The following is a 26455-nucleotide window of genomic DNA, read 5'->3' on the forward strand; positions in this document are numbered from 1 at the left end:
GCATATTGTGTTTTAAAATACGCTTTAAAGTTTAAATTTTTTGTGTAATATTGTTACCATGATTTTTAAAAGCAAACAGGATCCTAATAGGATAACACTCTGTTTAAACCAATCAAGTTACTATTTAGCTATGTTTTAATATAGTGAATGTTGTTTGGTCTATAGCTAAAAGTACGACTGCAAACAGTGTAAGGCATGTACTTCAGTTATAAACGGTTTCACAAAACAACTTTCAAACATTTGCTTTAAGGAAGAAGCCTAACCGTAGTTCAGGTTACGTTAATATTAATATTTTTACGGGGAGCGTAAACCTGTTATTTGGAATATAAATTATCGGGCACAGTGAAGGTGAATGGCATTGTAATCTTTTACTCAAACTCTGGTTTGAAATTGCAGACAGACAAAAAAATGTAAAGCGAGAGGTTTTGTTAAGAAAAGCGGTCTGACCTGTACAAACCAGTCGATGGTGCAGCAGTTAACCAGCGAGGGGAACATGCGGCAGCGCGACCGGAAGGTGTCACCAACAGGACTCATACACAGCACTATGTGCAGCTTCTCCCGCACACGAGAGATGAAAAACTGGAAGACCTGCAGACACAGAAATATGAAATGTCACCTGACCTCTGAACAAGAAAAATCTCAGAGTAGCTGTTAATATACAGTTGGATGCACGGATGGATGGATAGGAAGATAACAATATTTACCTCATCCCTGTTTCCTTCTGAGATGCCAAACTCTTTGGCCTTGGGGCTTACGGCAGCCAGCACTTGTTTCAGCTCATCCTTCTCAAATAGGTTTGGTACTTCACCAGAGTTCAGCATGTTATTAATGTCCTCCAGGAACTCCTCCACCACAATCTAAAACAGATGTGTAAAACAGGACATGATTAAAACTATTATGACACAACCGTGAGATCACCCAGGGAGTTAAGGGAAAAAAAACATAGTTTACAAGCGCAGGTTTACATTAAAAACAACGGAAAGGTCAGCAGTGCAATAGAAATAAAGCATTGTCCTACAGTCACACTCTTTCCTTCAAACATAAATGCTGTCTCATTAATTCTCACTAATAACTTCACTGATTAGCACTGCGTAAATTCAAAAGATGTGACGGTTTGGAATTAGTAACGGAGGTTTGTTTATGTGGGGCTCAAATTCTTGGCAAAAGCAAGTAGTTCCCCATTTCCTTAAAAAACGCAGTGTATTAAAGATACTTCGATGTTGTTTCTAATTGATCTACACACTTGTGCCGTCGAACCGTTGTATGAATGCAATATCGCTCTTGTCAGAGGCTGATGATGTCAACAACTTCATTGCGTAATTGGAAGTACAGATACTATTGGTTAAACTTCACTACAAGTAAAAGTTGTGAAGACATATTGTTACTTAAGTAAAAGTACAGAAGTATTAAATGTAAATTTCCTTTATGTCAGTTGTGCATTGTTTTATTGTTCGTGGATACTGTGGTTTTACTGCAAATACCATCCCTGCAGAAAAAAAAATTTGTCTATTAAATTCCTCTTTTTAGTGTGTTTTTGGGTGTTATTCCAATAGGATTTACCATCCCACAAAAACAATCCATCACATACAAGTAGACAACAAGTATTCATACAAATCAATTCCCATTATAACCATTTAAGCCATTACATTTTGTGTTGTATTATGGGCAGGGTTCTATTGCTTTTATTTCAGCAGGAATACTTCAACTATAGTTACTACAGTAAAAACAATTCATTTTCCAAACAGTTTAAAATGATATAGCAGCAGATCAGAAGTTAACGCACACACATGCACACTTCCTTAACTCTGGCCATGCAATCTCCTGATAGTTAAAAAAAGTACTTTCTACTTTTGGACCTTTAAAAATGTAGTGGAGAAAAAAGTATGATATTTGTCTTTCAACTGTAGTTAAGTTAAAGTCACAAGTACTCAGAAAAAATCTGATTGTATTTGGCTAAAGAAAGCAAGTCATTTACATTTACATTTATTCATTTGGCAGACGCTTTTATCCAAAGCGACTTACAAGTAGTTTTCTACAGTGGCACATTACTCCAGAGCAATCAGGGGTAAGGTTTCTTGCTCAAGGGCCCTTCAGTCATGACCTGCTGGCACTGAGATTAGAACCGGCAACCTTCTGATCACAAACCCAACGCCCTATTCCTTGAAACTGAAATTTTGGAGCTGTGGAGATCTTATGATGTACCGAATTGTTGCCACTGATGTCAGACATGACGTCATCTTTTTTGACTCACCAGGTTTGAAAACAAGGAAAAAGATGTAAAAACCCCAGTAGGGGTGGGAGGTTTTCAGCAAATAACAAACCAGCATGACACAAACGTACAACAATCTCATCATAAAACATTGGTGAGAAAATGATTTTCTTTCATGAAAAATTCTCAAGAACCATCGCTTTGCACTCTTTAAATAAAGGTGCTTAAAAGGTTCTTCAAAGCGATCCCATAGAAGAACCATTTTTGGTTCCACAAAGACCCATTCAACCAAACGCTCTTTAAAGAACAATCTCTTTCTTACTTTTTATAATCTAAAGAACCCCTTTTCACCCCAAAGATGCTTTTGTGAAACAGAAAGGTTCTTCAGAAGTTAAAGGTTCTTTATGGAACCAAAAGGTTATTCTATGTGGTGTTATTTGTAAACAAACGTAACCAAAACGGTTAAAAGTTACATTGGACAACACTATCCCCAGAACAGAAGACTGAGAAGCACAGTCTGACCTGAGAACACTCATACACACTGGTGGGTGTTTTCAAGAATATGAACTCAAAGGTCTCTTGTCCTCTAAGGGCACATTTGAAAAACAATGACTTTGACAATGAGTGACAATCTATCAAGCACTGAAATGTATCCGCTCTCTTTAGGCAACTCAAAACACACACTTTTAAAACAAACTATTAAATCCATCTCTCTGATTCTTTCAGGTGCACACATGTGCATACATGCCACTAAATATACAGTGTGACACAGGATTGTATATACACAGGTGGACACATTGGATTATTACGGATTGCAGGTGGACTGTTTCATGCTACTGTTTTGAATCAAAAGACTGTATGCTTTTAACAGCCCAATGACTTTAATATGCTGTGTAGTTTTACTTCAGTGTCATTTGGTTAATATACTGCATATCTGTTATTTAGTGCTGTTTTCATGTCTTCTTTTAAATCCAATTTATATACATACTTCGAAACAATTCCCTTTTTAACTGTGTTACCTTTGGCTATAGTGCCGAGTGTTACAACAGTATAAGCTAATATCTCTTACTATATTACCCACCAGTTTGTGTATTTCTCATTGAGAACTATTCCAACAATAATTGAAGGGTCATAACTGGCTGTACGCTGAATCACGAACCAGATGCAGTCTGTGCTTCTATGAGACAGTATGACAGTACTGGCCGTGTGCCCGGAGTCATAACAGAGATGACCCACAGTCTCCTACACAGCACGGAGTGTACCTCTCTGCATCCAAATTAAAGTACTAACTGCATATCGGTATTCACAGCGCTCTCATTTCTTCTAAACATAGATAGGTCAGATTGCAAGTGGCACCCTAATCCTTTGACGTCCTAGGAGCATTAAGGCCAACGTGAGGACCAGGATGCTTTTAAAAGAGAGTATAGTAAAAAGGACCTTTATTGCTTTAATAATAATCTCTCACCTGGAAAAAATTATAATAGCCAGTAGAACATACTGTACAGTAGATCTGAGTGGATAGAATCTTTATGATCATTGTGATCTAGGTCTTTCCCTCCAAAAGGGCAAACGGTAGATTTAAAACAGTTTTGGCTGTACCTGAGTATCTGTAAAGAGGAAGACCATGTCCTGGCCTTCCACTCCTGCCATTTTGTACAGTTTGCGCAGGTCTTCGTGGAAGCTGTCGTAATTATAACCACGACTCAGCTCGATCTGAAAGCAGCGGTAGCCGCACATATGAGCAGCCAGACGCGTCAACGATTGTTTTCCAGTGCCGCCGACGCCCACCAACAGGGCGTTGCCGCGTTCTTGACGAATCATGCGAGCGATTCTGAGTATGGGAAAGAAAATGCGAGTTCTTTTATTGGAAAAAAATGGTATTGGTAGAGGCCTCGATGGCATCATTCATAGAATGCCAGTTTTATGGTTGGCAAACAGTTCAAACTGCCTGCTCACCTAGATACGTGTTCGATGGCATCCTGGAAGAACACAAGCTTGGTTTCCTTGGAGAAGGTGGTGTTGTAGTCATCCAGGTATTCTTGCAGCACCTGACGGATCTTCTCTATGTCTGTTAGATCCTCGTACACACGGTCAGCTTTGTCTGCACCAACCTGCACGGTGTTACCAATATCCCAATAAATCATGTAACTTAGAAACAACACACTGCGATAGTTATTCAATTAAAGGGAAAGTTCGCCCCAAAATTAAAATTCTGTCATCATTTACTCACCTTCGAGTTGTTTCATAACTGGATAAATAAAGTTTGTTTGAATGTACACAGAGAAAGATATTTGTAAGAATGCTTATGACCAAACAGATCTTGGACCCCATTGACTACCACAGTAGGACAAATTACTTAATAGTTTATTTTGTTCTGTTGTTCACAAAAGAAGATATTTTGAAGAATTTAGGACAACAAACAGTTCTGGGGCACTTCTGACTACCATTGTCATTTTTCCTACAATGGTAGTCAATGGGGTCCAAAAACTGTTTGGATACAAGCATTAGTCCAAATATCTTTCTCTGTTATATACCAAACAAAGAAATGTACACAGATTTGAAACAACTCGAGTGTGAGTAATTCATGACAGAATCTTTGGGTAGATAAAACAAAATCCTTGCTGTCCTTCTGAAACCTTGAATGTCCATATTCACTGCTTTCAGGAAATGAAAAGAAATCACTGTACTTTTTAAATGATTAAATAGTGTTGTCAACCTCGACAAGCCCTTTTTAATACTTTCTATTGGTTAGATATTTGCAAAACCCAGTGAAAAACATAAAGAGTGACTAATAATAATGATTTATGACAAAAAATAAAAACCATGAAATACGGAGAAGGTTACAGAAATACAGCAGCAATATATTTATTATTGTATGTTAGTATATGTAATTAAAACCTAGTATATAAACACACAAAATCATTCTACACAACATGAAAATATAATCAGTGAGTAAAAGATATCACAAATACCCCAAAATAATTTTACCTTGATGAAATCTCCAAAAATGATGGGCTGATTCACAAAGTACATGGGCTCTATGTTTATGCTGAAATATTTACCTGTTGGGTAAAGGGAACGGTTCGGCATTAGTTAGCCACTGTATTAACTGAGCGACAGATTGAGGCCAAAATAATAATAAATAGATCATTCTGATAATATCATGCAGTGCAGTGAGGATTTTCCAATGGATATTAAAAACCTGCTGAGATAACTCCAATTTACTTTCTGGCCGTGCAAATATACTGTATAAGGACTAAGCATTTGCTTACTGGCCATCTCAGAGAGGATGTTGTTAAAGTAAGTCTTGTCCTCGTTGTTGATGAGTCGATCGTGAAAGATGCGTTGACACTCGTGACAGAACAAACGGAAGATCTGCATATGATCTCTCACTATAGTCGGCTCACACTGCAGCATACCTGCACACACACATAAGGTAAATAAAACAAACATTCAAAGACACTCATGTACATGCTCCACCTTTTGTGAAGAACCAATTTGTTTTGATGTTGAACCACAAACGTAAACAGTTTAAGAACCACAGCTTAATACATAGTGACAGATGAACGTGTGACCTTTAAACACAAATAAAACATCATCAGATGATATTTGTGTCCTTCAGATTTAGTTTAGGCAGACTAACCCCGCAGAGATTAACAGCCTACACTTCCTTACCTGGAACAGTTGTAAACCATAGCAAAGAATTGTAACTGCCCACAAGACACCATTAAATTACAAAGGAGTGTTTTATGGGTGTTTTCACTTGAGAGCTCTGTAACAAAATAACCTATTCAGTGTGTTTAAGCACAACTTGAGCATGAATGTGGACTTTTTTGCCGGATTTTGGTTTTGTACGTCTTCAAGTTTGTAATGTCTGCTGGTGTGTACCCTTGTTTTTGTGTTTTTCTCCTACCCTGCACACATTTGGAGAGGTCTCTAAGATTGAAAACATAATGAGATTTGGCCGGTGTGGGAAGCAGGTCCACGCTCATACGCCGGTAGATCTCAACAGCAGCATCCACGATGCTGTCCGCTGCTTGTTTGACTGCTGCAGGGAATTCGGTGAGAAAACCACCCAAAATCGCCTACAAACATAAACAAGCATAAAGAAGTCAGTGTGTACAGCTGTAGAGTGTTCGACAATCATACATCTAGGCATAAGTATTTGCATGAGGGTAAGAATGTGTGTACGGATTGACGTCATGTCTTCTTAGAATGAAGAGATGAAACGCTTCATTGTATTCCCCATCTTTGCATGTCGCTTGAGATGAAGCATCCGCTAAATGCTTAAATGGAAAAGTCATGTTGGATACAAGTCTACCACTAGTGGAACTACATTTACATTACGTTTATGGATTTGTCAGATGCTTTCATCCAAAGCGACAAAGCAACGAGAGCATTCAAGGTGATGTATATTGTTTTACTCAATATAATTTCAAAAGCACCGTATTTTTGTTTAAAATGTTATTCTCAATATAAGAACGTAAGCTACACAAGCTGTTTGGTGGATCAACAGTGCCAAGCTACCTCAGGCTGTCCATTCAGAACCATGGACAGCTCAAAGTAAAACTTTTTTTGCCAAAGACATTACTAGCTTCTTGCACAACTTAATGATGGTATTTATTTTGTATCCCTCCCCATATTACAGACTTCATTGTTTTTGATAATGATTAGTCACGATTGGTCTAAACGTTTATTCAAAATGTTTATTCGAAATGAGTGCAACCGTCTTACGTCTGACCTTAAAGATCTGTTTGAGGCTTTGCTCGGAGGGTGTTGGAAGACACAGAATGCTAAAGTGGCGGATGAAACGAGGGGTCACAGGGTTACGACCTCCACCAGGGGGAGCACAGGCAGCAGCTATGGTCATATCCTTTAAGTAAAAAGACAGAAGTGCGGTGGAATTAGTGTTCAGAATATGAAAAAACATCCACAGGATATAAATGAGTTTTCTTGAGACGTTCACCATTCCCATCAAACCTTTGCTGGAAGAAATTAATGTGTTATTGATTAATATCCAAATTAAAAGAGAGCCGTCGTGACAGCTGGAAAACGTAATTACCAATTACTCTTCAAACGACAGAAAAATCATTCAGGAAAAGTTGGAGCCTCAAAGTCAAAGCTGTGTCATATTCGGCCACTACAGAGCTATACTAAACCAGAAACATTTCCTCAAGGGCAAAACTCACTTCAGAACCACAAATCATTATTTTAACCTCAGCGGATTCTGCCCACTTTTATTTCATCATAACTCATATTTGAGATAAATTAAGACAAACTAAGTCTTAAGAAGATTGAGACCTTTCTGTTAACAGTTATTTTAGTCTCCTACATGTAAAAGATAACACCAGAACAAATCCTGTTTAGTTTTTCTGCATCAAAGCGAGTGAATTTTTCAATAAAGCTTGTTCTAAATGACATGCTTTATTCTGTGTATGTGTGCATACATGGTTCTTCTACCATTGAATTTACTGTATTTATTTGTTTGTTTATTTTTGCTCAGCGTGCTGTAAAAAATATTAACTCTGATAGCACTATCAATTACCCACCTCCAGCTCCACTTATCTAGATCTGTTTGAAGAGTATTGCAGCATGTGTGTATTTGCAGTAGTACGTTTTCATACTTTCTATGCAACAGCACCATCCGTGTAAGCAGATCTAGTTCCGCCAAGATCAAACATATTTACATATAAATGACAAATGTCATGACTGATCCTTACATGTATCTCCATCCAGAAGAACTTTTCTCTGTCGTAAAAGCCGTGGAAGTCCTGGAACTGTCTCAGGAGCTCTATGGGTGGCTGGGAGCCATAACTGTCCAGTTTTGGCATATTCAGATCATCCACAAACACGACAATCTTTTTATTAGCCGGAGCACCTGAAGCATAAACATCTAAGTCAACACAACCACACTCATATTTTCTAAAAGCGATTTTCTGTGAGTTTTCCTCACTAATAACAAAACTACTATGTGTGAATTTTGGTATGGTTTTCCTGTTCCTTACCAAGTAAATTCTTTCTTTTTTTCTCCAGTTTTGATTCGATGATCTCTTGGGTCCTGGCTGATGAAGTTTGGGCTGAGAAGTTGATGTAAATAGGGACATAACCTGCTTTTTCCTGCACGCTGTTCAACAATGCTCGTGCCACCACAGACTAAAACACACAGTAATACTTGTTTAGGCAAATTCTAATGGCTAATTCTGTACAACAAACATGACGTTTCTGGTCCATTAAACGCAGGCCCACCTTACCTTTCCTACTCCGGTGATGCCAGTAAACAGGACAGAGTGATTGACAGACAGTAGTTTTTCCATCAAGTATCCGTATCTTACGGTGTCTGTAGTGGGTACCAACATTTCAAAGAAGGGGATCTCGCTGTTATAACTGAAGGAGGGAATAATCTTCTCCCATGGCTCCAAGGAACAAGTTTCAAAGTTCAAATACAGACTCCACAAATCGCCTCCACTAGGCAACTATTAAAGAGAGTGTTATATAAAGATTGATAAATACATTTTCCAGAATTTCTTTCTCAACAATGAGTAGTCTGTAACATATTTAAACAGACAGTTATTTAGAAATAGTGAGCATTAAAGCAACACTATATAACTTTTGCTCATGGGTTCCCCATGTGGTTGAGGGTGAACGGTTTAAGTGTGTATGGGAGTGTGTTTATGAACATTGGCGTGCCTGGTAGCCTCACTGAGGGTAGTGTGTGTGTGTTTTGCATTTTCTGACTGTTCATGTCAAAGTAACAAAGAACATCGGGAGCGGGAACCAATACACCACAAACATACATCTGAATTGAGTGAATTTTTACACCCCTACTAACAATGCTATGAACCCACAGCATCAGAGAACTGAACAGAAAGACCCTGATCTCCCACTGAAAGTGTGTACTGTATTATCCAGGTTCCATTCACCTCCTTTTCCTTCTGCCCTCCACCGCACCGCACCCCTCCCCTATTCTAACTCTTTCGGTTTCGCACTGTGGAATACTAATAATGACACTTGCATTCTGACCTTCTGAAATAAATACCATTTCACGAACCCCCGGAACTTATCAATCTCTCTCTCATGAAATATTCTAGAGGAAACGTTCATGAAAGCGAGCAATAAATAAGACGCTCAGATCCAATAGAGGATTATGAAAAAAACATAGCTATCTTCATGAGATATATATATTTAAATGACCTCTACTGTAAGTCAGGTTAATGTGCTTTATCAAGGATCTAGCCCAGAGGGGATCTGCTGTGTCTTCAATGTTCCATGTCAGCTTGACTCAGAAACTTGACAGAGTTTATGACCACTGAAAATACATTATTATAGGACTTATAATTCACGACCTTTCTGAACTCATAAAATGTATTCGATAGGACGTAGCAAGGTCGAAAATCTGTAAAAAACAAAGAAGTTCCTCCAATCCTAATTAAACTTCACATTGTAGTCAGCTATGTTGTTATTCATTTACCAATAAATAAAATCAATGAATGTTTAAACACATTTCAGCCATTACTCAAAGTGATCTGAGGTTTCAGTGGTACGACACCATGGCCCCTGCTGTGTGAATAAATTGAATAAATGAATAAATACCTTTGCATCGTTGTTGTCTTCAAACTGCTGTCTTATAAAGGTGTCAAATGTGTCCCAGTGGCTGTCAATCAAGTTTCCCCCAACCGCCCACAGATAGCAGAACACAAATGTCTGGCATATTACACGGTTTAACTTACTGGACTCCTGCAAATAGATATGAAAAAAAGACAAAAGGTTGAATTTGATTATACTAAAGTAATAATTCTAAATACATACTGTAAATAAGCAATTCTTTCATTGTTGACTAATCTCTGTGTCAATTCAAACCTGTAAGAATTTCTTTCTACTGCAAAACACAAAAGAAGACTTTATGAAGAACGTTGGTTAAGCAAACAACATTGGCCGCCATTCATTTCCACTAGACACAAAACCGACATCGTTCTTATCTTTTTTTGTTTTCTGCAGAAAGTTCTGAATGAAAGTAAATAAATGCTAAGATTTTTGTTTTTGGGTGAACTGGCCCTCTAACTGTGGTCCTTGAGTGCCTTCTCAAACAGAAGAAACAGCTAAATGATGTAAGTCATCAATAAACAGACCTTTTTTTCCAGGAAATACAATTCACCGTAACTGTAGGCTATTTACAGCTGGCAAGCGATGCTGCAACTATGCAGATTAATATTAAATGTACATTGAGGTTTTATCAACATTTTACATTCAGCTCATCCAATCAAAATCTAGATCCAATATACAAATAGACAGTAATACTGTATATACTGTAAAACGCAAAAGAACTTAAAATAGTTTGACAGTGCTTTGACAGATAACAACACTGTATAGAGTGTGCTGCACTGCGGCAGTTTCAGGCCTGAATGTTCTGAACTGTGCCAGTCCACTCCAGAGTTAAGATTCTTGCATTTCAACATGCAGCTCAATCATCTGAATTATTTCCTTATACAGGAACTTTTCTCACCTGCATCCAAATGAAGAACCTAATGTAAATGTGAACCAAGTGACTAGTAAATCTAACTAAATTACAGAGAGTAAAGTGTTTATATTTGCTTTCAGATTTGAAGTGACACCATCAAAAAATATCACACTGACAATGTTGTTGTTGCATAGGAAGGCTGTGAGATTTCTCTTTTTTAATTAAAAGCTAATAATTATGTAATGGTTATGGAAAGCGTGAATATCATGAAATATAATTCAAATTTATTTACATAAAACAGTTCTGCAATATGTTAAAGTAATCCATGTTGGTGCGAGTTGAGCTACACCATACCATTCTGAGGTAAGAAGCCCCATTGCTGAACAGCAGTGCTTCCAATAGACAGCAGAGGGTTGTGACTTTACTGATGTCCACCTGTGCGATCGCCTGCACGCAGTGCTTTGAAACAAACTGGAGGCCCTTCTCCACATATCGTTCAAACAGCTCCGTCATATACACGCATATGGGCTCTGTAATCTAAACACACACACGTTTCTTTAAACAAAGAACTGGAAGGTTCTGGTAGTGCTTCTCTTTAATGTCTGTCTATAAAACTATTGATTAAGACTTCTTATTGCTTCAAGGGCAATGGAGCAGTATTAACACTCTGCCTTAGTGAGTCCTTTGGGAAGGATTAAAGGGTTCACCTTCTCGCCGAGGCCCGTAAGCCATGTCTGAACGTACGGCATCCACTTCAGGTCCTCTGGGTCGATGTACACCATGCCACAACGGCTTACTGTGGCAGGAGATGCCACCGCCAGGTCCTGCACCTGATTGAGAAAGACGCGCAAGGATGCGTGACTCGCATTTCATTAACCAGGAAGCGCATGAGGAATTTAATGAAGACTTACGAGTGCGTGTGCACGACTCACCTCAAACACCATGTGTATGGAAGGTGTGAGCTTAATCCTCTCACTGTTAGCCAAGCAAAGCATCTTATTATCATCCAGCACCGTGTTCATGTTCTCAATCCATAACGCGTCCACTGGTCCATCACTGATCACCCATTTGTGGTCCTCGCTGAAGTCTTGGACAGCAGCTCGAACGCACAACGCCATCAGACCGTCCCGCCATTCCAGAGTCAGCGGGTTCACCTCACCATAAAGCTCGCCCATGCTCACAGACTTTGGGTTGAGCACGTAGGTTTTAACAGGGCGGTAGAAGGGGTTTTGGTGGCCGGCGTGATATAGGGTATCCAAAGTGTCCGCCAGTATCCGGTAGACGGCAGTCTTGCCACCTCCTGTGGGCCCCACGAGCATGACCCCATGACGAACAAGCATGGTCTCGTAGAGCTGGATGACTTTGCTGATGATGCACGGGAGAGGCTGTAGGGAGCGCTGGCACAGGGACGAGTGAATAGTGGACTGCAGGACACCGTAGTCATGCTCTGGGATGGTGACACCAGGAAAGAGATCTGATAGTATGCCACTGAGGGAACAAAAAGAGTAGATATACAACAAATTATATTGGTAACCAAAGAGCACTGGACCCCATTTACTTCTATTGTATGGACACATCCATATAACAACATCTTTTCAAATATCTTCTTTTGTGTTCTGCAGAAGAAAGAAAGTTATACAGGTTTGGAATTACATGAGGGTTAGTAAATGATGACAGAATTTGTATTTTTGGGTGAACTGTCACTTTAAGTGTTCAGAATGATTGTAACCATTTTGTTATCACTGCATTGGAAAAAGGTCTAATGACTGTGATAAATATGTTTGTAACTAAAGTTAAATAAAGTTCTTTATCAGGTAAATACATCCACTTTTATGTGTACACTCATATGGTAAGCTTTATTTAAGTGTGTATGTACGCTTCCAGTAAAAAGTTTAGGGTCACTTGAGTGAAATGTTTGTCTTGACCTTACAAATCTTTGGATCTGAAGGTTTACGTTTAAACGTCTCGAATCAGTTTCGTAGACAAAAATCTCATTGTTCCAACACAGTAGCTTCTTTCTTTACATAAGTAAAAAAAATTTTATAAAAATGTCTTTGAAATGGATGAATTTGACTGAATAATGAGGGGATTTTACATAATGTAAAAAGGAAGTCCTTCATTATTGTTTTTAAACATTTCATGGTGAGATTTCAAAATGCTGGCTTATAAAATGCTACAACATTTCTAAAAAATCTAATTCCAGGCGGTGACAATATAAAACATGTTGTTGTTAATTTTTGATATTTCACTATGTTCCATTTGTATTATTCCACATTTTTAATCTTCTACACAAACTTTATTACAGTTTACTACCACTGTAATATCTGTAAAAAAATATTACTAACCGAGTAAGTGACCCGAAATTTTTTAATCTTTATCTTTGTATTAAAGGAGTAGTTCACCGTAGACTTTCCATGGTAGGAATCAAAAATGACTATGTAAAATGAATGGGGGAAAATTTTGAAGTGAACTAATCCCTTAACACATTTTTATTTAACATGCTAAAGAAAAACTAGTTCGCTTATTGAACATATTGAAAGATCACCTGAACAACACTGCGTCGTCTTTGAGGAACTTGGGCAGGTTTGAGTCTCGCAGAGCTCTGATCAGCACCACATCCTCACTCAAGTGTGGGTTCTCTCTTTTTAATGAACTGAAATACATCAACAGCAGCTCATGATTCAGTTCTTTCTTACTGTAAGTATACACATTTGAACCTGTACAGCAGAGTTACCCAAACTGGGATTTCGGAACCCAGGTCAAGTGGGAATTCAAGTGGGAATTGCAGGGTGTTCGTGACTTGGTATGCTGTATGTCTACCAGTGTATATACACGTTGTTTCCATTACTTTGAAAAAAATCTGAATTGCAAATAAATGTTTAGATACAACAACAGTTATGTAAAATACTAATAATAAAAACGGATACAAATAAATGTTTTTGAAGTTAACCATGCATTTAAGTTATTGAAGTATTGACTTCCTCAGGGGGAGTACCTCTCAGGGGCTACTTTAAGCAAATTATTTAGGTCAAAGAAGTTTGAAAACCCTGTCGCATATAAACACACATACATTATGTCTAATAAAAACGTTTTTACTGATGGCTCAGATGAGTAATAAATTAACTTTCCTCCACATCCAAACCATCTGAGGCATCGTTCATGCTCGGTGAGCACTACAAATTACTCTTGTGTAAATCATAAAGACGTCTGTTTATTAACTTATTCACACAGAATGACTTCTCCACCCACTCTCATGCTCCCATTTTCGTTTCTGCATTCATCCAAAGCGACTTACAGTGCTTCACATCTTATCAGCATTTGCGCACCCTTAGAATCAAACTCATTGGCAGTGCCAGCAACATGCTCATATGAGCCATAGACAAACCTAGAGTAAACATTTACTCTCCTCTTTTACACACACCTACAGCGGTTCATATATTCTTGTAAGTAGTTGTCTATATTGATTTAAAGTCAGACATTCTCCATAAAACACTAGCATAATGGAACACCGTTAAGTAAATTTATACTGCATATAAAAGGCGAGCACCAATAAAGTGTGTCAGTGACATATGGCCTCCAACAACGCACACGATGAACTGTATACGCAAATACATGCAAAGTCCAGCTGTACAGATACCGATTTGAAACCAGCGAGAAATGAAGACTCTGTTTCTGCCAAGTGGGTGTAAATCATCTGCTGTTTATGCCACAGGCATTTCTAACTGCCTAGTTCAAGACAGTGATGAAGCATTAGCGAATTTATTCACGATCAAAGGCGGAGACAATAAAAGTGTATATAGACGGTGACCTAAAAAAACCTAAACAGCCTAACAAGTATCTTTGAAGACTTTAAGATTAAGTCAAATCTTTAGGTAAGGATAAATCAAACTGAATACCAGCACAATAACGTACCGCCACCGTATGGTTTGCTTACTGCAATAAAGACTATTTTACATCCAAATGAATCATTTAAGAAGTTGCACTTTTAAAAATAAAGAACGACTAACGTAAATATTCCCCCTTCGATATAAAATGTTCAATAATTTTGATTTTGTTTTTGTTTTTTAGAAATGACTCACATCACTGCCAAACCAAATACCATCAAGCATACAAACCAAACTCTCAAATACTAGCAAATCCAGCAGCTTCCTCAAAAGAGCTTATTGAAGCTGACTGGTAATTTGTAAACAAAACTTGATTTCCCTGCAGAGCGATAAAAACCGGTCTACCCCTGTAGTCGCCAAGCCATCATATATGGATAGTTTCACCAGCTTTTTATCGTAACATATTATTTGCACCAAAGCTGAGACCGCCAAGACTGCAATAAAAGCACAGCAGAGATGAACCCCCGAGTGCCTCACCCTGCCATGACCAGCACGGATTTGACAGCTCTCATGCCAAAGTCATAGTGATCCTGCTGGGAGAGCTGCTCGCTACACAGCTTGTACATCTGAGTCATCTTCCTCGCCAGAGTCTTGCTGGACTCAAAACCCTCTGAGTACAGGATCACCTATTTACACACACACAAACACAGAGAGAGCCAGGTGTCATTCTCCACCAGTTTGAAGTAATAGTTCGTCCAAAAATACAAATTCCGCCACCCTCTTGTCCCTTCAAACCCGAATGACTACTTTCTTCCACAGAACACAAAAGAAGATATTTTGAAGAAAGTTGTTAACGGGACACCATTCACTTGCATTGGTTTTGTGTCCATACAATGGAAGTGAATGGGGTTCAGTCGTGTTTGGTTACCAACGTTCTCCAAATTGTCTTCTTTTGTGTTTTGTGGAAGAAAGTAAGTAATAAAGGTTTGAAATGACAAGAGGGTGAACTATCACTTTAACAGGTGTAAATAAATGTTATTTTTTCATTTGGCTAGTTGACAAATGTACTTTAAATGTGTCCTATGGTGTGACAGCAAAAATGTAGAAAAATAACAATGAACATAAATCTCTCATATGCTATTGTATATTATAAATATACATATAAATAATATATTATTAAACATATTGTTGTTTACATTTTTGTAACATAACACTACCCATATACCTATATATTATATAGTCATATTTATATTTTTTGGATTACATTTAACCTCACTATTTATATATAAATAGATTTTTGGTGTATATCTTTATGTCTATGCATTTTATCTACAGTATTTTGTTTACTTCTTTTTTTTATCTATATACCACTTTGCAAGATGTAAACACAGGTCTAGAAGCATCCTTTTTTTTAAACAAACCTAATGAAATCTTAAATGTATTATTTAACATTTCGATTGGGTTACAAATGTTTGTTGTATTCTGTTCAAAAGTTTGTGCAGAGTTAAAATACTAAAACAGGAAGTTTTTCTGCACCAGTGTTTACGACTTCCGAAGTATAAATCTATATTAATGAATCTATTCATCGACAAATGTTTTTACCTTTATACCCACACACAGATATACTATTATCTTTATACAATTACTGGAAAGGTGATATGCTTCTGTGCACAACTTGGAGCACAAGCATGTTTATTGTTGTCACCTATTGTGTTCAAAGGGTTCACCTACTGTCATCATTTACTCACCCTCATTGTTCCAAATCTGTATACATTTCTTTGTTCTGATGAACACGGAGAAATGTTTTTGGAAGAATGCTAGTAACCAAACAGTTCTTGGCCACCAAAAGTGCCCTTAAACTGATTGGTTTTCTTATACAAAATATAGTATTTTTTGTTCAACAGAACAAAGAAATGTACAAAGCAATTCTTCCTACTAGGGTAGTCAATGGTGGCAAATAACTGTTTAGTTAGAAGCATTCTTCCATATATATTGTTTTCTGTTTATTTGAACAAAGAAATTGTACAGATTTGCACCAATTTAAATGTGAGTGAAGACCGAATTTCCATTTTTCTGTGAACTGTTTTACTTTAAGGCCTGTCATTGCCTGTATTGGGAAACATTTTTGGCTTATAGATCTGTATAGAACTCCAACAGAAAAAGGCTCAAAATTCCTGTATTTTACCAGGAAAATATCACACCGGGGAGCCCAGCAGGTTCTCACAGCAGTGCACACATACACAGTTGAAGAGGCAAAAGCTTTAAATGAGACCACACATCAGGCGAGCAGCGCCATCCCTCTCCACGCTGACCTCTCCACCTCTCACCTGCTGTGGCTTATCATCATTACCGGGATCAGATGGAGTGCTTTAATCACACACCTCAGCGATAAGAGCGTAGTTGGGGACCATCATGGCTATGGGTCGGAAGAGGGCTTTCAGGTTGTCCGGAAGTTCGGTTCTGCCTGCGTAACCGGGGTTCATGGTGATGAAAGCGGCGCACGTCATGACCAACTTTATCTCTCTCCCCTCAAACATGAATCGAGACAGCTGCAGCACGCAAACACAGACACTTAGTTATGCAGTTGCGCATTATGCGCGTGTTTGGCATGTGTGAGATATGCACGTGTGTGCTTACCTTGGCCGCCTTAGCGTTTCTAATGGTGATAAGTTGTTGAGCAATGACAGACAGCACCTCGATGTTGATGCGATTGAACTCATCGAAGCAGCACCAGGCACCTGACTGAGCTAAACCGCTGAAGAACGTCCCCATCATCTGAACAGAAACACAATTTTACATGTATTGTACCGTCCTAAATACTGAAGCTTTATAAGAAAATACAAATGTTTGAAATGTCACTATAACATTTTTTGGTATTGCGATTATACTTAGGAATTTCATTAATATAATGACAAGGAGAATAACAACAAATGTTTTGTATGTTTCCTCATATTTCCGTTAAAAGATATTTGTTGGGGAGACTTGAGACAGATACATATCTAGGTGGATCCAGAGATGAAAAAGTTTAGAAACGTATGGTCTGGAGTACATACTGTAGCCTATCAATGAACAGCAATATTGTACTTATTTATTTGTAGTAAATATTTGGTAAAATAAAACTTTGAATTAATTCATGTTATGCACAACAATTACAGTATGAATTTTCTTTTAATATCTTTTGCAGATTTGCTACAGAGGCCATGGTAAATAGAGATCTGATAGAGGACTGATAAGATAAACTTGTGTTTTACTGACAGACACACCAATAGACATCAGATGCATTGTTAAGTACGATGCATATAAACATTTTAACATTACGATTGTAGATTTAGATTTTAGTTTCGTTTCGTTTCGTTTTTTACAAGTATGGAAAGTTTATATTTGATGTGCTGCAACAGGGCATTTTTTTAATTTTTTGACAGTTTACTAGATTAAAGTAATGTAAATGAAATATAAGAAATAAAAATGCTCCATTTAGTAAATACATAAAAAAAAATGTAAGTAAATACTGTATTCTCTCGAAAATTCCTCTAATTTTCTGTATATCTCATTTGCATTCAAGAAATGACCCTGAAATTCACAAGAGCCACTAAAAACCATATCTGCGACTAATTGATTTCATATTCACTGGTATCTTTGTCAAAGACAGTAAACGAATTCCCAAGAGGTCATTTCTATATGCCCTCATGTACTGAACTGTACCTATTACAAGCCACCGGGGAACGATTTACAAAAAGAGCAGATGTGAATATCAAAACTAATGGCCTGTAAGAGGTGACCCTCCACAGAATAAGTGAGTTTGGTGGGATATACGAGAGGTTATATCAGACACCGACCTGGTAGTGTGTCCCATACAGCATGAATAAAGCAAGCACTGGACAACGATTGTGTGCTCAGACAGTGTTTAAGACATCATAAGAAATGACACTTCTATATAATATATCACTTTTCCAGCAAACGCTACACACTGGCCATAAATAATCACACCTTGGTTAATAAAGATAGAAGTGTGGAGACTTGCACTCTTCTGCCACCTAGTGTCAAACAAAAGGATTTCTCATCATGGGCATCTTCATGTGACATTGGTTGTCTGTGACTGCAGAAGTTCCGAGAAAATTGACTAGATTATAAGAGAGATGGATTGGCACCTTATAGTCGAGTCCATCCGAGCAGTTAAAGACCACGCACTGGATGGCCAGAGCTTTGGCCAGGTCTTTAGTTGTCTCAGTCTTGCCTGTGCCGGCTGGACCAGCAGGAGCTCCACCTAGATCCAGCTGCAACGCCCCCATCAGACAGAGGTAACACCGATCCTGCGCATGAAAGAAGCGTGTCAGACTTACCGAACACAATTCAAGAGGAGAAAGGAATGTGAAGGAGGGACGTTAGATGCACCGTCAGGGGCGTGATGACCAGACGAGGACACGCCCCCAGATATTCGTATCCATAGATGTATTGGGACAAGGCCATTCGAGCCACACAGTTATCCAAATCTGCATCCCAATAGTACCGCAACTGTCTCTGCCACTCAAAATTATCACTGGAGTCCACCTGCAAACACACGACAAACCTTAAAATATCAGAATTAGATGATTTTTGCATCATCTTTTTATCAGTTATCAATTATAAAATATTATTTAATGAGAATTATGAGAAAATAAATAAACTGGCTTTCTCTTTGACAAGCTCTGTGACGATGTCTCTGGCGTGCACATCTGTGGTGATCAGAGCTGTGATGATGTTCCGATGAAGACTGGGTAAATTCCCCCGAACCAGAGCGGCAAGAGCATTGAGTCTCTGTTTACACAAAGACAAACACAGATATATGTGATCCTGGACAACAAAACCAGTCTTCTGGGTCAAATGAAAGCAGAATATAAACGAAGTAATAAGCATTGCATATACAAAAATAAAGTTTGGATTTATTTACAGTAGAAAATATATAATTCCTGGATCATGATCTTTACTTAATATCCTAGTGATTTTTGCCATTAAAGAAAAATCTATAATTTTGACCCACACAATGTGTTTTTAGCTAGTGCTAATTATGACTGGTTTTGCAGTCAAGGGTCACATTTGTGCTAATTCAACCAGCATGAGACTTCTGGGTAAACCGAGTGGCAATGTATCATGTCGTTGCTGTCCTTCCGAAACCTTATATGTCCAAATAAGCTGTTTTTCAGGAAATGTAAAATAAAATTATTCTAAATCATTGCGTAATGTGATGTAAAAGTTGCACTCTTTAATACGTTTTATTAGTTAGATGTTTGCAAAACCCAGTGACAAACATAAAGGATGACTAACAATAATGATTTATGTGAAAAAATGTAAATCACAAAATATGGAGATACGAGGTTACACAATATGGGCTATGAAAGTTATTTTGGTTGACGAATGTCACCTCAAAGTTGGTGATCTCAAATTCTTGCAGCGCCTGATGCTGGTCATGATCCCCCTCTAAGCAGTTGTCCATATCCCTGCACCACATCAGCTGAGAGATGGTCAACACCACCTGCAGGAAGGACAAAGTTCAGAGAGCACAACCAAACAAAGACGTGCAAATGTAATCTCGCCCAGAGAAATGTATACCTGTGAGGGATGACCGGCAACCACCCACTCCACCCTGGGTTTGCTCTGGTAATCGGTAATGGCAGCCTTACTGAGTCTTCTGAGAGACGAGAACATGGCCTCCTCAACCTTGCCCAACCAGTCCTCTACATTACCACGAGCCTTTAGCCCTTTCCCTAGCTGTACCTAAAATGAACATGCATAAAGTAGTTTATACATCATCCTCCTTTATTTAAAAAAAATGCATATGATTATTATTTCTTTATTATTATTTCCAAAAATTGTGATGGCTAATTACAATGTAAAAAAATGTAGGCCATGACGAAATAAATACTGATAACCATACCTAAATTATCATTATATTTTATTAAAAGACAAGAAAAGTAAAACAAAGTTTTTACCTTTTCACCCTCAGGTGACACCATGGCTAAGATATCATTATTGTACTGTTTCCCCTTTTCCACCTCTCCGGGCGTAGCAGGGGGCAGCTGTCCGAACTCCAGCTGGGATATGGCATCAAAACATTTCCTCAGATGGGGCTGCACAGCCTGAGGGTTCCGCGTCTGAGCCAAAATCTCCAAGAGCTCATCGTTAGACAGGAAGTAGAATCTGAGCCACCCAAAGAACACGAGAAAGTTGAGTCATCGCACTTCACAAAATAAATCAAATTCTGAAGAGAAACAGTGTGTGCACGTGTGTTAGGTACCTTGGGAAGACCACTCTTTTGGACTCTAAGTAAGCCTCCAGGCATTTCTGAATCTGCTCCAGTAGTGCATTATTATTCTGGAAAATGTCCAGAAGCCCTGAGGGGAAAAGTATTTTTTACAACATATTGCATTTTTCATTTTTGTATTTGAGCTTTTTTTGACAAAAACACAATTTAAGAATACACATTTTCGTTTTTAAGATGTTTAGATTGTAAACCAAAACGTCTCCATATATTAGATCTGAAGGACAAATTCAACCAATGAGGTCATGTGTATCCTGAGCTATTCTGTCGGACCTGGTTGCGTGGCAGCACGCAGGGCATTGGGCAGACGGCTGACCTTCCTCATGATCTCTTTCCATGACTTGTCCACTTTTAAGAACGTCTTAGATTCAGCGGGCAACTGCCTCTGGATATCAGGAGCACTGAAAATACTCTCTAGATAAAGCCAGTTTCTTTGACATGCCAACCACTCATCCTGAAACAGTATAATATGGGAAGAAAATATGTATGATGAAGAGTATAATATTTAATGTTTTCACATGAACATGGATTAGTATTTGATGATCACCAAGGTCTGGCTGAACAGGGAGAGCTGTCTCTGCCACTTGTCTACTCTGGCCTTGATGGGACCGGCGTAACGGGATGATGCAACAGTGGCCACGTTGACTATGCTGTCATCAAGAAGCACCTATAATCACATTCATACAAATACAAAATGACTATGTGAAAATACCTAAATGATCCAAATCCAGACTAAGATCTTCGGTAAAGATGATCTTGCTGATTTAAAACTACAAATCAAGAACAGAAAACTACAAAACTTTGCAAGATGCATCAATATAAACAATGCTTTCCGAACACCCCACCTGAATATCGTCAGTGCCCCCAAGAATAAACACATCCTTGGAGTCTCGATGAGGCAACACTACAAACTCCGTTGTTTTCCACGATTCCTCAATCTATCCAGAGAATAAATGTGTTAACACAAAGCTCACTATACAGACATGTATACGTGTGAAACTAAACACAGAAATGTAACCTTTTTCAAAATATTCTCCAGAGCGGCCTCTCCTGACGCTTGTCCTGACACCTGAGCATTTAAGAGAGGATGAAACAAGATTATGTATTCCTTCCAATCATGTGAAACTTAGTGAGCTGCTCACTATTGTATTGCTGTCTTGGTATAGGCAGTTCACTATGTTTGAAGAAACAGCCTCTATCTTACACATACCTCCTGTATTCGCGGGGCAAACTGGAAGATGTTGAGTTCTTGTAAGGAGCCGAGAGTCAGAGGCTCATCCATCAGTTTGGCCTCAACAATCCCCTCCAGCATCTCCCAATGACGTGCTTTCAAACACGGGTTGCGCAAGTCTGTGATCACCGGCAACTACGGAATATCAAATACATGCATACACCCTCTCACCAGGTAAGTACTTATTTAAAAAGAATAGTTCAGCGAAATGCCATCCCGTTTTTAATATTAAAATGCTGTTATCTTACAAAGAGGCCAACATACAGTATCAATGCAACAAAAAGCACTTCAAATAACGCCATTTGGGTTAATAAATGTTTTCTGAATTGTGAGAAAATAAACATTACTGTTGTTTACAGATCAGGGTGGTAAGTGCAAACAGTCAAACATCATTGGTTTTGGGAAAACGATGTTTGCACATCTAGGATAGCATGAGAGTGTGCATGATTTCTACAAGAGGTTAAGGCAGTTTCCAACTTGAATAGTGAATAATATCTGTAAAATGGAATCAGTACCTTTTCTCGCATGCTCTCCACGTTCTCTCTGAGGCAGGGCACCGCGTTGTTTGGTGGCAGGCCTTTTTCCAGCTGGCTGACATATTTGGCAAACTTGTTCACCTGCCTACTCAGCAACTCTGGGTCCAACTCATTAAACTTATTCTGCAACAAAGAGATTATTGATGATAAAGAATGAAGAATGAAGAACACGGTTGTTCACGTTTGGTGTGTTCTTTTGATAATCAATACTACTTTTTCTAATGAATCGGATAGAAAGCCACATTTACACCATTTTATAACACATGGGTTAAAGTTGACCTGCTTCCAGCTGTTCTCTAAACTCTCCCACTCTTCCAGAGAGTCCCACAGTAACTGCTTCAGCTTCACTTCAGCGCTCAGTTCCTCAAGAGCTTCATATTTAGTCACCTCGACCTGCACAAACATACACAAACTTTTACAATTCTATAGAAGTACAATTGATTCTGCCATGTTTTGTGTGTGTACTCTTCTATATAGATTAACTGATATTTAAGAAATAAAAAACAGGATAAGGTGATCTTTAGTCCAACCTGGACCATCCAGACTTAACAAGACAAAGAGCGACACTGACCTTAAAGTTCTTCTGGTAAGTTTTAAATTGGAAGGACTGAGTTTGGAGCTCATCGATGGAGATCTGAATACCTGCCAGCAGCATGCGTATATTTGAGTGATCTGCATTTATGTCGAGGATCTGATGGTTCTGAAGAAACAAAATCCTTAAAAAGCTATGTGCATACAATTTGAGAAGTATTGGAAAATATGTATCAGTAAAAACTAGAAAGACAAATATGTTTCTCTCTTTCACCTCTGCTTGCGACTTCACTTCCTGCACTTTGTTGGTGAGTTTGTTGATGTCTTGCTGGAGATGCTGGCAAAATCTGTCCACATTAGACTCCCGCCCTTCCACCACCTTGTCGATGGTGTTCCTTACAGCATTGACACACGAAGGCAATGTGGCGTACACAGCAACATCTTCAGGAGGTGTGGGGACGGAGTAACACTCAATCAACTTGTACATCTGACAGACAATCTCGGTCTCCTTTTCCAGCACTTCAATCTAAGTAAAGGAGAACATTATATGAACAAATAACCTTTAAACATCAGACACCAAAATGCAGAAAAATTTTGAGGAAATTAATTTCCATTTTTACCCTCTTCTGAATCTCTTCCAGGAAGTTGAGAAAATTGACGTATTCGATGGTTGTTGTGGGAACAGAGCCCAGTTTGAACTGGGCATCTTGAGCTTCGCCAATGATGTCATCCATCTTTTTCTTCCCCAGGCGAGGGAGGATGTCATTGATGACCTGGAGCAAAAAGATTTCTCAAAGTGTGCAGAGATTTGCCAACACTCCAAATACCTCAATACAGAATAAAAGCACTTCAACAGAGTAAAAATGTTCATGACCAAATTATCTGAGTTATGAATAATCGTTTCATTTGTGTAATTTTATTTCTCCTAAGAAATTTTTTCTGATAGAAAGTTGATACCCAAATGACACATAAATTAGATTCCGTGAATGTACTTTTGGAGAATAAAATTATCGTATGTGTATTTAACCCTAGATGACACTGTGCGGCAACACACAAAACAGGATTCATTCAATTGTGATTTTTTGGTGTTTCTGTAATTGTGTAACCTCTAGGCAGCGCAGTGGAGATGGTATTAGTTTTTTCTTGAGTTGTGTAGTATCCACCATCAGAATTCCCAGTGGTCTTTTCTGTTTAACAGCTAAAGCTTCTTTATGCTCTCTGTGATATTTCTCCAGACTGCTTTCAAAGAATGCCACATCTGCATAATGCACACATGAAGACAACATGAAACGTGTGCAACGGTCATAGTTTTGATAATGTTAATTATTTGTTTAGGATGATCTACCGTGGTCCTGCGTTTTGAGAACTTCCATGTCCAGGTCTTCATTCTCTTTGTAAAACAGTCTGAATGGCTCAAATGTATGAGCAAACACACTTGCAGCATTGAATGCAACCTGGATAGATTGCTAACAGAGGAAAAGACATCGTAATCCACCATCAGCCAGGAATAAAAAATGAATTATATCATTTTTGTTAAATTATATAAATGAAGAGTTTATTTCCAAAATGAGATTTTTCTTTCAAAATGAGATGCGTATTTGCATTGACTTTGTATGTAAATTACTTGTGCAAAACGCTTTATTCGCGTTTGGTGTGAATCCAGTGTAGAACACAATAAAAACATGATTACATTATAAAAAGTAGATTTTTAAACGGAGATATCTCATTTTGGAAACAAAGTCTTCAAATACAACTAAATGTGCAAAGACAGTTACTGGTTTCCATTGACTTCCATTAAATGGACACAGAACCACTGAAACATTTCAGAAATTTTGTGTTCCACAGAAGGAAGAAAGTCATACAAGTTTTAAATAGTATGAGGGTGAATCGTTTAATTTTCAGATGAACTACCCCTTTAAAAACATTTTTAGGACCTTAATGTCAAGAATGATGTTTTGCAGATTATTGTCATCCTCCAGGATTTCCTCAAGACTGGGGCCATCCCCGCATGTCTTCTTCTCTACCTGAAACATCAAACACACGCACAAAACAACAGTAAATAACCGTCTTTCACCTAATCCAAGAATCTGATTATAAAGGGCTGTCAATCAATGACCTTTTTATTGATAATGGGTTGAGTGAACGCATCAAAGTATGTGTCTTGCATCAGGGTATCCAGAGATAAAACGGTTTCTTGAAACTGGCCAGTAATTTCTCCAATACACTCCTGCCAAACACGGATGTCAGATACACACACAATATCATACTTGCTTGCTTGCACCGAAAACACAAACCTGGAAGTCATCAACAGATGGCTGGTATGATAAAGAGTGTGTGTCCAGCATTAGCTCAGTTATGAACATCGGCTGGTGAGGAGCATCCACATCCTGTAACGACACACGTTTCAGATACAGACTACAACAAATGTCCCGCTTTTGCACAAAACAACCCAAATATGGCATTATGCAGCATACAAACTCAAATCATGGCTACCTTTACATCAAGATCAGGGCCTGACTCACTCCCTGTCCAGCTCTGGATGAAAGCGTGTGGAGGTGTGTGTGTGATGTGCTCCTGAAACACACTCAGCAGCTTACTGCCCGAATTGACCACAAGCATGTGTGTTGTGTTCACGATCAGATAATCGGCCAGCCTGATGAAACTGTGGAGCCCAAGACAAACAATCAGCCTGAATTAACATGTCCATCAATGGTATTCTCATTTACAATGCATTCAGGTTTTGCTAGCCCCACACTTTACCAGTTAAGGGATAGTTCAACCAAAAATGAAAATTCTGTCAGTATTTGCTCACACTTGTGTCATTTAAAACCTGACTTTCTTCTGCAGAGAAGATATTTTGGTAACTGAACAACGGTGGTGCCCCACTTCTATTGTACGGACACAAAACCAATAAAGGTCAGTGGGTACCGCCGCTGTTTGGTTACCAACATTCTTCAAAATGTGTTCTTTTGTGTTCTGCAGATGGAGAAAGTCATAAAGGCTTGAAATGACGAGAGGTTGAGGAAATGATGACAGAATTTTTATTTTGGGGTGACCTATCACTTTAAGCTACGGGAAAGCTAATTTAATCATTGATTCTTTTGTGTGTTACTAGTTATGCGACACAAGATTTTAAGTTATAGACATGCCACCATATTGAACATATAGCGCTCGGATCTTAATCCTCATTTATGACCTGTGTCATTTCAAACCTGTATGACATTATTTCTTCTGCAAAACACAAAAGAAGATATTAAGAATGTTGGTAACCAAACTATATTAGCCCCCCCCCCTGCCCCCCATTGCATTCCATTCTAAATGTAATCCCATTCTTTGGTGTCGCTCATAAGAGTCATAATTGACAAATAAAACGT

General features: G+C 38.4%; 1 protein-coding gene across 1 annotated transcript in view; it reads right to left on the reverse strand.

Moving 5' to 3' along the window:
• The window catches only part of dnah6 (dynein, axonemal, heavy chain 6), a gene marked incomplete at both ends in the record, with an annotated part of 62436 nt that overhangs the window by 33154 nt on the left and 2827 nt on the right, over positions 1 to 26455 (reverse strand). Inside the window, 42 exons of the mRNA XM_079462724.1 lie at positions 448 to 588; positions 705 to 857; positions 3809 to 4040; positions 4166 to 4320; positions 5198 to 5271; positions 5482 to 5628; positions 6123 to 6294; positions 6951 to 7082; positions 7930 to 8087; positions 8215 to 8362; positions 8461 to 8682; positions 9800 to 9943; positions 11019 to 11201; positions 11372 to 11494; positions 11597 to 12152; positions 13210 to 13317; positions 15026 to 15174; positions 16870 to 17037; positions 17126 to 17263; positions 18637 to 18798; positions 18881 to 19036; positions 19157 to 19282; positions 19887 to 19997; positions 20075 to 20239; positions 20455 to 20662; positions 20760 to 20856; positions 21057 to 21237; positions 21331 to 21450; positions 21629 to 21721; positions 21802 to 21852; positions 21994 to 22149; positions 22530 to 22673; positions 22830 to 22943; positions 23122 to 23250; positions 23356 to 23607; positions 23702 to 23854; positions 24188 to 24339; positions 24427 to 24547; positions 25016 to 25105; positions 25198 to 25308; positions 25376 to 25468; positions 25575 to 25743. Coding sequence (XP_079318850.1) covers positions 448 to 588; positions 705 to 857; positions 3809 to 4040; positions 4166 to 4320; positions 5198 to 5271; positions 5482 to 5628; positions 6123 to 6294; positions 6951 to 7082; positions 7930 to 8087; positions 8215 to 8362; positions 8461 to 8682; positions 9800 to 9943; positions 11019 to 11201; positions 11372 to 11494; positions 11597 to 12152; positions 13210 to 13317; positions 15026 to 15174; positions 16870 to 17037; positions 17126 to 17263; positions 18637 to 18798; positions 18881 to 19036; positions 19157 to 19282; positions 19887 to 19997; positions 20075 to 20239; positions 20455 to 20662; positions 20760 to 20856; positions 21057 to 21237; positions 21331 to 21450; positions 21629 to 21721; positions 21802 to 21852; positions 21994 to 22149; positions 22530 to 22673; positions 22830 to 22943; positions 23122 to 23250; positions 23356 to 23607; positions 23702 to 23854; positions 24188 to 24339; positions 24427 to 24547; positions 25016 to 25105; positions 25198 to 25308; positions 25376 to 25468; positions 25575 to 25743 — 6457 coding nt within the window. The remainder of the gene's footprint in view (positions 1 to 447; positions 589 to 704; positions 858 to 3808; positions 4041 to 4165; positions 4321 to 5197; positions 5272 to 5481; positions 5629 to 6122; positions 6295 to 6950; positions 7083 to 7929; positions 8088 to 8214; positions 8363 to 8460; positions 8683 to 9799; positions 9944 to 11018; positions 11202 to 11371; positions 11495 to 11596; positions 12153 to 13209; positions 13318 to 15025; positions 15175 to 16869; positions 17038 to 17125; positions 17264 to 18636; positions 18799 to 18880; positions 19037 to 19156; positions 19283 to 19886; positions 19998 to 20074; positions 20240 to 20454; positions 20663 to 20759; positions 20857 to 21056; positions 21238 to 21330; positions 21451 to 21628; positions 21722 to 21801; positions 21853 to 21993; positions 22150 to 22529; positions 22674 to 22829; positions 22944 to 23121; positions 23251 to 23355; positions 23608 to 23701; positions 23855 to 24187; positions 24340 to 24426; positions 24548 to 25015; positions 25106 to 25197; positions 25309 to 25375; positions 25469 to 25574; positions 25744 to 26455) is intronic.

This window comes from Barbatula barbatula (assembly GCF_947034865.1).
Source record: "Barbatula barbatula genome assembly, chromosome: 8".
In the NCBI taxonomy this organism is placed as follows: domain Eukaryota; kingdom Metazoa; phylum Chordata; class Actinopteri; order Cypriniformes; family Nemacheilidae; genus Barbatula; species Barbatula barbatula.